The following is an 11,518-nucleotide window of genomic DNA, read 5'->3' on the forward strand; positions in this document are numbered from 1 at the left end:
GGAAATTTGTTGCATCTAATGTGGCAAATACTTTAATTAAACAATTTGCTCAAAATACATTATCTAAAAGATTTTTTTTTAACTAATAAATATCGAAATAACAAAAACGTACTTCTTACACGAACTTTGTTGACGCCGTTTGTTGGCACTGACTGATAGATCCTGACGAGCTAAATAACAACGCAATGATTTTCCTGCGATTAAAGTTTTTCGGCTTGAAAAAGACGAAAAACGGAAAGTAATAGGGAGAAATTCATTTTTCGATAAAACTTTATGTAAGTGAGGTATTTTTTGATACCAATTGAAAGTTCTCGATGAGCTGAATCGAAATCCCGCATTCTCAAGCTTCAGCTTCCTAAATGCTATTTGATAGGTTGAAAATCTAACAGGGTGTTTTATGCAAGGGGAAGGCATCGATGAGCTATATATTTATATTTTAAAGTAAGAATTGCGAAAATTCTATTGGCCGTGTAATTTTGCTCAGGTAACAATGGGGCAAAAGGTGCTTTTCGGGAGTCTGTTGAACGAATTTCTAATAAATGTTACTTGGAAAGTTGTACTTATAGAGTTGGTTTATCTTAACTCGTTTCTAGAAGAAAATGTCAAAATATTAACGAAATATAGCAAAGGATGAAATAAAATCTTCAAGCTGTTAACGTGTCAGGAACAAGGTCTATACGCTAATCGAGGCGTATAAAATATGTGTTTCTCTTTTATTATGAAAAAAAAAATATTAAAAAAAAGCTTTGCTGTGTAAATTTTGGAAACAAAATCGATACATCCAGCCGAAAGACTATCGTGATTCATTCAGTTCCATATATGCAACCACTCATTATAAAAAGAAAAAAAGCAAAAATTAAATACTTCTATGTTTTGGTGATGTTTGATATAGTATGAGTAAATATTTCCTGAGGAAATGAATAAAAACAGACTTACGTATGTAACAATAAGTCGTCGTTTTATTTTCAGTGTATTTGAATTTTTGTAGATAAGTAGTTGTTTGAAAAATAGATTACTGCTAAAGTTGGATTAGATTGAAAGAATATGGATGATCGGATTCGAAAAATCTATTTATTCTATTGTGTCATATAGAGGTAAGTAGTCTGTTCATATCCTAGACATATACATCTAACGGAGATATAAGTATCTCTAATAAGCGCTTTTCTAAACATAATTTTTTAATAAAAAAACACTTCTTTAAAGACGAACAAACTCATATCAACTCTTGGGTGAGTTTTTCGTCAACCCAGCTCATACTACGATTGCGTTTTGGAAAACAAACGATAATGAAGAAAAGTCCGCTTGCAGCTTCGAAAGCATTATTATTCCATAGAACACAATTTAATTAGGTATAAGGTGCCTCGTGGCCACCCTCAATATAATATCGGATAATGTAAGCAACGCACATGTCTGGTGATTTCGCGTCACTATTGACCCAAATTCAACAAAAACAATAATGAAACTATTCTCTTTGTTGCCATCTACCTGTTTGCAAGAGTCATTTTGATAAAGTGTAACAATAGTCAGTGATACGGACGTGCCTTGTCGCTTTGAGTTTCCCGCCAAAAACTACACATGCGCCTCTCTGTGAGCGTACAGTAATTGTATGACCGACTAGTACCCTCTAATAGTCATAAACGCAGCAGCACTTAAGCTTCAAGGCTATTTCGCTCAAAACACGATTGGGTCCACCTCACTCATCTCGAACGACAGAAACCAGGAGGCGCTCCAGTCGACCAACTGCCACGGACAAGTTAAAATCGTTGAAAAACAAAAACTAAATTGGCTGCCTTGGAGAAGTGAAAAGGTAAGAAGTTGATATATCGATTATACTTGTGTCGGTGATTATATTCGTTAAAATTACAAATGTTTATCGTTATCTAAAGACGGGTGGACGATGTGGCCGCTGCCGATCACTACGGCAGTTGATTGTACCCCTTACGGGCTTATTAAAAGAAACAATGTCTTACGTCTAAAGTTTTTTTACGAATAACTAGACATGTTTAATGCATTTTGAAATGTTCAACAACAATAACAAACGCAACCAATATTTCCGTAATGAAGCTGAGTGCTACCTCTAAGCACGCATGCGAAGTACTGAAACTGGCTATTGAAGAAAACGTATTTTAAGTGCAAAAGCTTTATAAGTGATCTGTGAATATAAATCAAATTATTTCTATTCAGGTTACTTTCACGAATGAACATTGTTAACATTTAACGCCGAATTTCTTTAATGCAATTTGCATTTCTTCGGGGGAATTGTAGAAGCTAGTTGCTCGGCTCAGTCTTCCGGTCTGGCAAGTAGAAAAAGAGACAAAGGGTATCAGCCTTAGGGTTATTGAACACCTTTGTGCCTGTCACAAATTTCAACGTTTATGTATAACTCGAGAAGCAACTGAAAAAAAATGCACCAGGTGTGTGCGAATTTCCTCCGGTTATCCGATTACATCTCCGTCTTAGTGTTCATCGACCACTTCGATTGCATGGAAGGAAAAAGTAGTGTCAAACAAATGCCCAGACGTTTTTGCTCTTTGTAGACTTCATTTCTTTTATATGTGGATGTACTAGCGATGGCAGCAGAAAGCTAAAACTAGAGTAGAAAGTCGTTCATCGGTTCAGACCGTCCGTTTTACGCCATCGTTTTCATCTACTATTATCATTATACTATTGAAGTTAGAGATCAACAGCTAAACGAATCGAGCGCGTTTTCCTCTAGAACATAGATCTGCAATCAACTGAAAATTCGGACATGGTCGACCGGTTAGAAAAACATCCGCAGGCTAACTAAATCTGTGTTGGTTGTCAAAATGACGCGCTAAAAAGTGAAGCGTAAGGTATTGTGTATCTAAGTCAGACAGTTATATGAAGCCAGAAGGTAATTGTTTTATAGCCTTAGGACAAGAGAGTCTCGAGTATAAGTGACATTTATCAGTCAGAGTGAGACCGCTTGTCTCCAATGTGTCCCGTTGCATCTTCGATTTCGTCTAAATCATTAGCAGTGAAGCCACCAATTTCACTCATCGATCCTCGATGAAAGTATCAAAAGGCGACTATAATCCCGCCCGGCTACATTTTTTTTCTAGCTATAATAATGTCATGGCATGAAAATGCCGTCGGTAGCTCTATTCGCTTAGAAGATATAACGCGTGTCAATAACGGCCAAACCAGTGTCGTTGGGCAGTTACGCAGAGCGCTGCAATTAACAATGGATGTTTACAGTATTGCCCAATCGAAAGTTGGAAAAGCTCGTATCTCCCATATATGCAATGGCATTTCAGCAATAGCATGATGACTAGATTCTTACGGTCGGGCTTGAACGAATATCTGCTGCACTGTCTTTTCACGAAAACGTAAACATCTCCCATAGAAGGAATAAATCAGGCGCCATTATGATCTGTTAGAATATAAACAGTTGCACTAAAAAAAAAACCAACCTTGTATTCTAGAACGCCTTACAAATTATCAAACCTCACAAATTAGAAACCTTACGAAATATCTGCAGAACCTTCATCAACGTACAGGCTAAATTTGTTTGTTCAACACACTGTGAAAATAAATCACTGCTGCCTTTTGTTGATTTAGACAAGAGGAAAATACCTAAACAGGTTTCAGTTAATCCTATTTTTACATTTATAGAGTTTTCGGTTTTTTAAGGCCTTGGGTCAAACGTGTCGGCCCGTATCGCTTGATTTTCTTTGCAGTCTATAAATCAATTTAACAGACTGCTTGCCTTTGATCTTTTCCTAAGGTCGCACTGAAGAGAAGCCTGCTGACCACTTGAGGACAACGCGCCACTCCAATAATGACACTTAAGTCAAACCAAACAGGATTAGATACACCGTGTAGCACTAGGCCCCTGTATTATAACTTCGATGGCTTACGTTTGAGCTGTTCGTTTAATATAGACCGTTTCCACAGCGCAATACGTTATAAACCAACTGAGAACGACATCTTCATCGCAACCTTTCCGAAGTCCGGCACAACTTGGCTACAGGTAAATTAAAAAATTCTAGAATCTCAGTAATAATAATATGTGTTAATCAATCTATTGTCTCATTCTAGTAACCATAACAAACAATTAAATATGTGCGAGTACACCTTTAAAACATCAAGCAACACACGAACAAACGTGGCGGGGTTGTATGACGCGCATGGGCAGAGATTCGCCTATCTAGCTCGGCTAAATTCATTTAGTATTCTGAGAAAATCTGAAATCACGCTGATATGGGTAGCTCGTGACGTTATCTGCAAGCCTAAAAGCTGTTACTATGAAAGTCGACTAGTTTAGAAACGTAAACTATAAACCCCAGTAGAATTTGAAACGCTTGAAATGAAACGCACGTGCTTATTTACAGGTGTCTGGCCTTCTTAAGTGATCCTAAAATATCCCGTCTTTTAATTGTTCGGCACACAAATCACGTTTTGTAGGAAATTTGCTATCTAATCTTCAACGATGGAACATCTCCGACAAGCCACGTGCAGCGGTTGAAAGACACGCCATTCCTTGAGATGTTTGGCGCTGAAGCTGTCAAGCAGATGCGTAGACCTGGAGCGATCAAAACTCACTTATCATTTAATCATGTACCCTTTTCGCCGAAAGCAAAATACGTGTACGCGATTAGGAATCCGAAGGATTGCGTTGTTTCATTCTACTATCATACCTCGAAGGTAAACAAAGCTCGTCTACTTACACATGACAACGATTACTATAACACTCGCTCATTTTAGTAGACAACTCGTCATTGGTTACTGTGGGGTGTGAATATCTATTTGCTGACTCTTTCTCTACCATTTTTAATAGTGTTAGATAGTGCAGCATTCTAACACGTTCGCTCGTTATTCTCGTTTAGACTTATCCAGCTTACAATTTCTCTGATGGAACGTTTGCTGAATTTTTTGAGTTATTCATGGCTGGCAAGACTGACTTCGGCTGCTACTTTGAACACGTACGTTCGTGGCTTAAACAAAGGCACCGGAACAATATCCACTTCATTTACTTCGAGGACATGAAGATAAACGGACCAGCCGAAATCCTCAATCTAGGAAGGTATCCAGCATCCGCTTATTTTTATGAACTTTTCCTGCAACGTTGTGCGTCACAAAGGTTTCGCGAAACAAAAAACAAAGACCTGTACATAATGCTGTTGTCGAAACAGTATTTCTTCAGCTTATGATATAGCCTAAGTTTTGTTTTCATAATATAAAGTCACCTAGCTGAAGGTACTGACAACTAATTATGCAATTGGCGTATTGCTCAGGTTCCTAGGCGAAGAGTATGAGACGAAGCTAAAAGCAGGTCTTCTGGAAAAAGTTATCGAAGGGAGTTCAATCAAGAAAATGAAGGAAGACTTCGACTCATTCAAAATCGATGGCGATGAGAACCTGCCCGAAGGAATACGACAATTTGCCACCTGCAATGCACCTAAACCAGCGATAGGGTCGAACTCTGCTAATGAAACCGGCTTAGCCAATGGTGTGACCGAGTTCAAGAACTTTGTACGTAAAGGGACAATTAATGACTGGAAGAACCATTTCACGCCTGAGCAAAATGAGCGTATGGAGGCTAGGATTTTGAAAGAATTTGACGAAGAATTCCCAGAACTTGTTCGCAAATGGCGTACCTATAATGTATTTGATCCACTGCCCGTGAAATAGAGTTACAGCTAGGGATGAAAACGCGTGAGGACTGTGATGTATCAGCATAATACCGTGCTCATTCATCCTACCGTTAAAAGTCATATTTAACCCAAATGGGAACAACGAATCCGATCCTGTTGCAGGGATTACCCGCGATTACAAGCCCGTACTGCATATGTGCTAAGGGAATGTTTATGTCATACACCTGAACAAAATTTCTATTTTCAAAATAAAAAAGCATTTATTACAAAGCAAAACCTTGTAATACAATACCCTTTATTACTATGCTAGAACGAGAATTGTTTACTTCGAAGAGAAAATAAATAAAAAAAAAAAATACATCACCAAAAGTATATCACGTCGTTTTAAATCAAGTTAGAAAAGTCCCACATTTGAGGGTGAACTCACAGCCTTCAATCAACTGAACATATTATAATGTCTCACGCAGAGGAAAAATAAGAAAGTACTTGCCGGATTCAGGTCAACAGACGAACAGTGTTGACACTGAGCGCTATTGGTACAGGTTGAGGCAAAAGCCTCAGGTCGGTCTGAAAATAATATTTGGATAGTCGGGGAGTCTTAATTTTACATTAGTCAAGACGAGTGGAAATAGATAAACAAATAGTTACGATAAAGAGAGACAACATTTGCGACAGGGGTACTCTAAAACCACTGTTATATTCCTCTAATATTTTGTACAGGCTATCCTGATATTAATGAAGAAAATTGTTTGATGTATCACAGTAATCATTGTCGAAGCCATTTCACTCTAGGCATAAACTTATCCTATGGCATTATACCATTGTACTCAAACAGTATAGAAGCGGTGTTAGGTTGTCACTGCCAGAAATATGGAGCACAGTTAAGCCCGCTACTTATTGCCATGGTTGGCGTATCCTCTACTACTTAAACAGCTATGCAATGAAGACCTTTTAACCCCCGACGAAACGTTTTCAGAGTGTCAAGAGAGGTCCTTTTAAAGTGGGCAGGGACTTTTCTCAAAGTCTTTCTTTTTTTGCCTCGTCTCGCTGTTGTATCGCACTTGTTTAATTCCTGAAAAAGCAAGAATTCCAAGGTACCTTCATCAAGGCCCTGTCCAAAGAAATTCACATCTATTCAACTGTTTGGAACATTCAAAGGTTGTTATCGATTCGGTTTGTATATTATCGCATGATAACGTTTTGTATTGATAATCATTTTCGCGCTAGGTTAATCAAGGCAAGTTCATTACTACGTCATCGATTGCTGCACCGACTTCCGACTACAACCGTATCTCGTTAATATACTGTGTCCACGCTGGAAAAACAAGAACCCAAAGCCGCTTGCAAGCGATCGGCCTGATACACTGACAGATACCCCAAAGGAACTGATAATAAACAACATGATTTGCGCGGACTAGCTAGCGCTTGCTTGAGACAGAAGGCGGCGCTTGTGGCTGGGTCGAACAGGGACAGCTAACGTATTAATGAATGGACCGATTCGCAATAAGTCACCGTCGCCGCCGCCGCCGCCGCCGTCGTCTCTGCCGTTGTTACATAAAAGCACCACGCGATGATGCAGCTGCTTCTGAGGCTACTGGCGCCAATATCGTGCCAATAGCAACGATACATGTCGACTGTTTACTGGAAGTGCGCGCGCTTCAACCCTGGTGACGTTGTCTTGTACTGCCATGGCCATCTACACAATGTAGATAGATTAGTTTCTGTTGTTGCATTTTCTTATGATGGCCATGATCAAAGTGATGATGACGCTGACTGTCGTCGCGGACGATAAACGCGGAAGTGTAGTGGCCGATTATTTTTCTTCTGGCAAGCAATGATAATAAAAATAACGAACGCAATAGTAAGATAGCGAACAATCGTAGTTATCCAAATCCAGCCGATATCAAGCAATTACAGTATAGGAAACAAGAACGAAGCACTTACCGAGCCGATTTACTGCACTATCGATTACAACCAGCAACAATATACGTCTAAATACGTAAATCAATCAGCATCGATTGGTCAAAAAAAGATCATGCACGAAGGACAGACAAACTCTGCTAAATCTGGCGATAGATAGATAGATAGAAATAAAAAACAAATTTTTTTTATTAACAATTAAGTGAAGAGCAACTTAATCCTAGCTTATATTGGATTACCTGTACACAATTGTTGACACGTTGAGCATTAGTTACGTACTGTATTAGTAAAATAGCTGCTCCGCCTTTATATCTATCGATATGCTTAACTATGTTTGAGCATTTCCTGGCGTTTTACGAACAGTTGCAACTTTGGCCCATAACTCAAGCTTGCTCTCATTCAGCAGGTACCCTTATTCTTTCGCGGCCCATTTTACCATTATTCCTGTGGCGGCAAAAGTGTTAATAGGGTAAACATCTACAAGGAAAGCAAAAAGGAAAAGAAAAAAAAATTTTTCATCCTCGGTACTCACAGTCATATTTCATGTTGTGAAATATTTTTGAATGTCGGCCCGAAAGGCAACACGGAACCATCTTGGGCAACTTTTAGCAGGAAAAAACGTATTCACCACAAAACCCCCACCATTACGGCATCGGTGACATGATCGTAGCGCACAACTCTGGACCAAGTGCTCTGATCGTGTATGAAACACCTGTTTCTTTCATCAAAATGCAGCTGAACCCGACGTGCGGATTCCGGCACGTGTCCCGAACCCACATGCCTCTAAAGAAAGAACGCAATTCCCTGCACTAGGGTTAGCCGCGCTACAAACTACAGAATAAGTATTCCCGTACCTTCGGCTTACCAACTTCTGTTGCTTGAAAAATAATAAAATAATTAGGTTTCCAATGGCTGAAGTATAAAGAGGGCTACTAGTAACCTTTGCAGAACCGTCGACCTTTGATACCGAGACCTTTCGCACCGCCGTATTAGGACGGCATCAAAACATTTCGGTCGATACCTTAATGGTTTTTGCCTTTGTTCTGACTCCTACGAAAAACCTGACCTAAAAAGGCCTCCCATGGCCCAATAGGATATTCTGCTTTGAAAGGTGCGAATATGAGCCGTCTATCCTGAACAGTTGGTTCTGAGTGGTTATTTCTTTGCGAGATTTGTAAATATTTCTTTTATTACGACGAGCCGCGGTTTTCTTTGACGATATTCTATATTGCTTGGAAAGTTGGACTTCTCCCATCCATTGCAATAATTAAATCAGTTTACGATATAAACTTGTATCCATGTAAAGACGTATTCAATCAGACGATAAACTAGCCCTACTCGACATACACTATTGAGAGGACTCAATGTCCAAATCGGCCTATCTGGTATTATCACAAAAATGGCCACAACAAGTAAAATCACTCATGATATAATCTTGTTTATGTTTGTTACTAATAAAACAGAGTATTTTCGGTACGTTGTCAATAGGATTTTTGTAGGCCATAGGAGGGCACGAAGCGAAATAGGAACAACACAGCAATCGTTTAGTGTGCCTGATATTCAGTCAAATAAAAAGACATTGAGAAATGAATCTTTCTTGACGAATGACGACGCTTTTCCTAACTTATTCTTTGATTTAGCCACATTGCCAAACGGGAGCCAGCAATTAACAAAAGACTTTTACATGCATTGGAAATCGGGTAACTTCCCAATCAACTACTTCGCTTGCAAAGATAAAAGTGGAAACCCTCTATATATGCATTACTTTTGAACAGCCCCCATAGATTTGAAGAGTTCGAATAGATAGCAGAGGTCAACAATGACTATAGTAACGCTAATAAACAGATGGCTATAATTGATCTATTACTGTGAAATGATCATAGAGTTTTAGGTAACGGCTAGTTATTTAATTTAGTTAGTTTAATTGAGTTTATTAACGGTTAGTTAATAATTATTAAACGGAGTTGAAAGGTAATATACTCAGATGACAGTAACCTGCGTCCTAGGTCTCTAGTTAAAACTTTTGTTCATTCTCTAGTCAAGTAACTTCGGCACGATGATGTTTGGAATCTCTGTTCATTTGATTTAGCTAAGTTGAATATATATATATATATATATATATATAGTAAGGTCTTAGTTAACATAGAAACGACAATTAGGATACACAGCCTAACGTCAAACTCTAAAGTGCAACATCTCATGTTCTGATTCCAAATCCTATGATCCATTGTAGGTGCAGCCGGTCTAAAGCAATTTTAAATGGGCATTGAAAATCACTTACTACAATGTCTATAAAATAGTAGTTTTGTTGTTTGTCATCGCTCGGATAGACACACAATATATTATTACCATCCTTATCCTAAATAAACTCATGGGATGTCTAATAAATATTAAAACAAATAAATCAACGAACCCAACCGAAGTTACCTCATTAACACTAACGTAATGATATACGTTACTATTAGGTTGTTTTGGCACATTATCTCGTTAATTAATCTATCTAACCTTCCTTCGATTGGCTTCCTCTGCCTCAAAAACTCCAAACTATAAGAACACAATTATAGGAACTCATCAAGCGGTAAAAAGTGATTTTTTGGGGAAGGCCAAAAAACCTGACCTTATGCTTACTAAGGCTTTTTTTTTCTTTACAAATATGTTATTTGTTCATTGCCCCGTAACTGATTTACAAGGGCGTCTTTTCTGGGCAAAAATCACCCTCCGGATCATTACTTCACAGAAATGCTTTGTCGTGCCAATCATTGATATAATGTTCGTATGCTATATGGCTGGCTATGGGCGTTCGAATAACCGGAGTCACTTCAGTGGCCGATCCCTATCGGATAAAGCCCTCGCACACTAACCTAAAGGAGCAGTATTACTTAATAAAGAACATTTGCGTGTTACGTTGTTAGACTTGTGTCTGTACGCTACTAGACAGGCTTACATATGTCCCATGGTTTTTCTGGGCTGAAAAATCACGGTTTGTGTTCTGGGGAGAATCACGCCGATTTCAGATATGTGTGAACGTGGATGTTGTCACCGTACGTGAATTTTATGTGTGTTCAGATATGGTTTTTAGTTTTGTAATGATATGTGCAGTACAGTTATGTTGAAATAGCTTTTAATCATTGTCATTTATTCAAAAATTTGGCCGTATATGTTTATTTGTATATTGAGTTATCACTGATAATGTTTCGATGACACCCTTAATGGTAAATGATGCTCACATCTTCTTACTTTGATGCTTTTTTTTTCGATACTATTTTAACACCTAATTTAATCGTCGCTTACCTAACAAGCCTTTAGTATCGACCGATTTGTTCAGGTGTGCTCCTACAGCTGTAGATTTGTTACATAGGCTTCTAAGTAGCGCTTCGCTATGCAGCACCATTTTTTATATAGTTGGGACCATTTTCCTGTATTTTAGGCTACAGGTGCGATGTAAAATGTGCCAGGCTCGCACTAGGTCATATTTGAATCGATATCATAATGGCTTAAATGGCAATGTTCGCAAAAACTCTAAGAAATGATATTAAATAGGTGGGATGGTCGTAAGTTCGATTTTAATTAGGGACAGTCTATCGCCTGTCATTGAAATTATGGATGACTGCAGGACTGTAGAAACGCAAGCTTAACTGCCGCACATGTTTGAAAAACGAAAGTAGGCATGTTTATGTAATAACAATGCTCTTGTTTCATCCGCAATCGGTGGTTAAATAGTACTAAGTTAAGAAGCAACAACAGAAAAAAGCGCCGCTTGTACACCAAACGTTCTTACTCTTCGACCTAACCAGTTTAATGTGTTTAAATGCAAAGTATAACCCAGAAAGGTCTATGGGTAATGGTAATGGGTCTATGGTAAATTAGTAATAAGTATTTGGGCTTTCAGTAGATTAAACTGTTTTCGCTGATATCTTATTAGAAAGAAGTCATATCGATTGGAAGAATATTTTCGCACTTGGTATTACCTACTATATATA

General features: G+C 38.4%; 2 protein-coding genes across 4 annotated transcripts in view; one reads left to right on the forward strand and one right to left on the reverse strand.

Moving 5' to 3' along the window:
• Nucleotides 1-937: 937 nt before the first annotated feature.
• The window catches only part of LOC111248002 (somatostatin receptor type 2-like), a 27,838-nt gene continuing 17,257 nt past the window's right edge, over nt 938-11,518 (reverse strand). Inside the window, exons 5-6 of one of the 3 annotated variants that reach the window (XR_015324151.1) lie at nt 7,778-8,015; nt 938-7,442 (exon numbers count right to left, since the gene is read on the reverse strand). The gene's annotated coding sequence lies outside the window, so the exon portion shown is untranslated. The remainder of the gene's footprint in view (nt 7,443-7,777; nt 8,016-11,518) is intronic. The other 2 variants (XM_022799670.2, XM_022799669.2) reach the window with 2 other exon arrangements.
• On the forward strand, nt 3,803-5,894 carry LOC111248003 (sulfotransferase 1C2-like). Its single transcript, XM_022799671.2, has 4 exons — nt 3,803-3,994; nt 4,429-4,668; nt 4,851-5,047; nt 5,259-5,894. The coding sequence occupies exons 1-4, from the start codon at nt 3,803-3,805 to the stop codon at nt 5,653-5,655; spliced, it is 1,026 nt and encodes a 341-aa protein (XP_022655406.2). The 3' UTR covers nt 5,656-5,894.

This window comes from Varroa destructor, unplaced genomic scaffold, assembly GCF_002443255.2.
Source record: "Varroa destructor unplaced genomic scaffold, Vdes_3.0 BEIS01000003.1, whole genome shotgun sequence".
NCBI lineage: Eukaryota > Metazoa > Arthropoda > Arachnida > Mesostigmata > Varroidae > Varroa > Varroa destructor.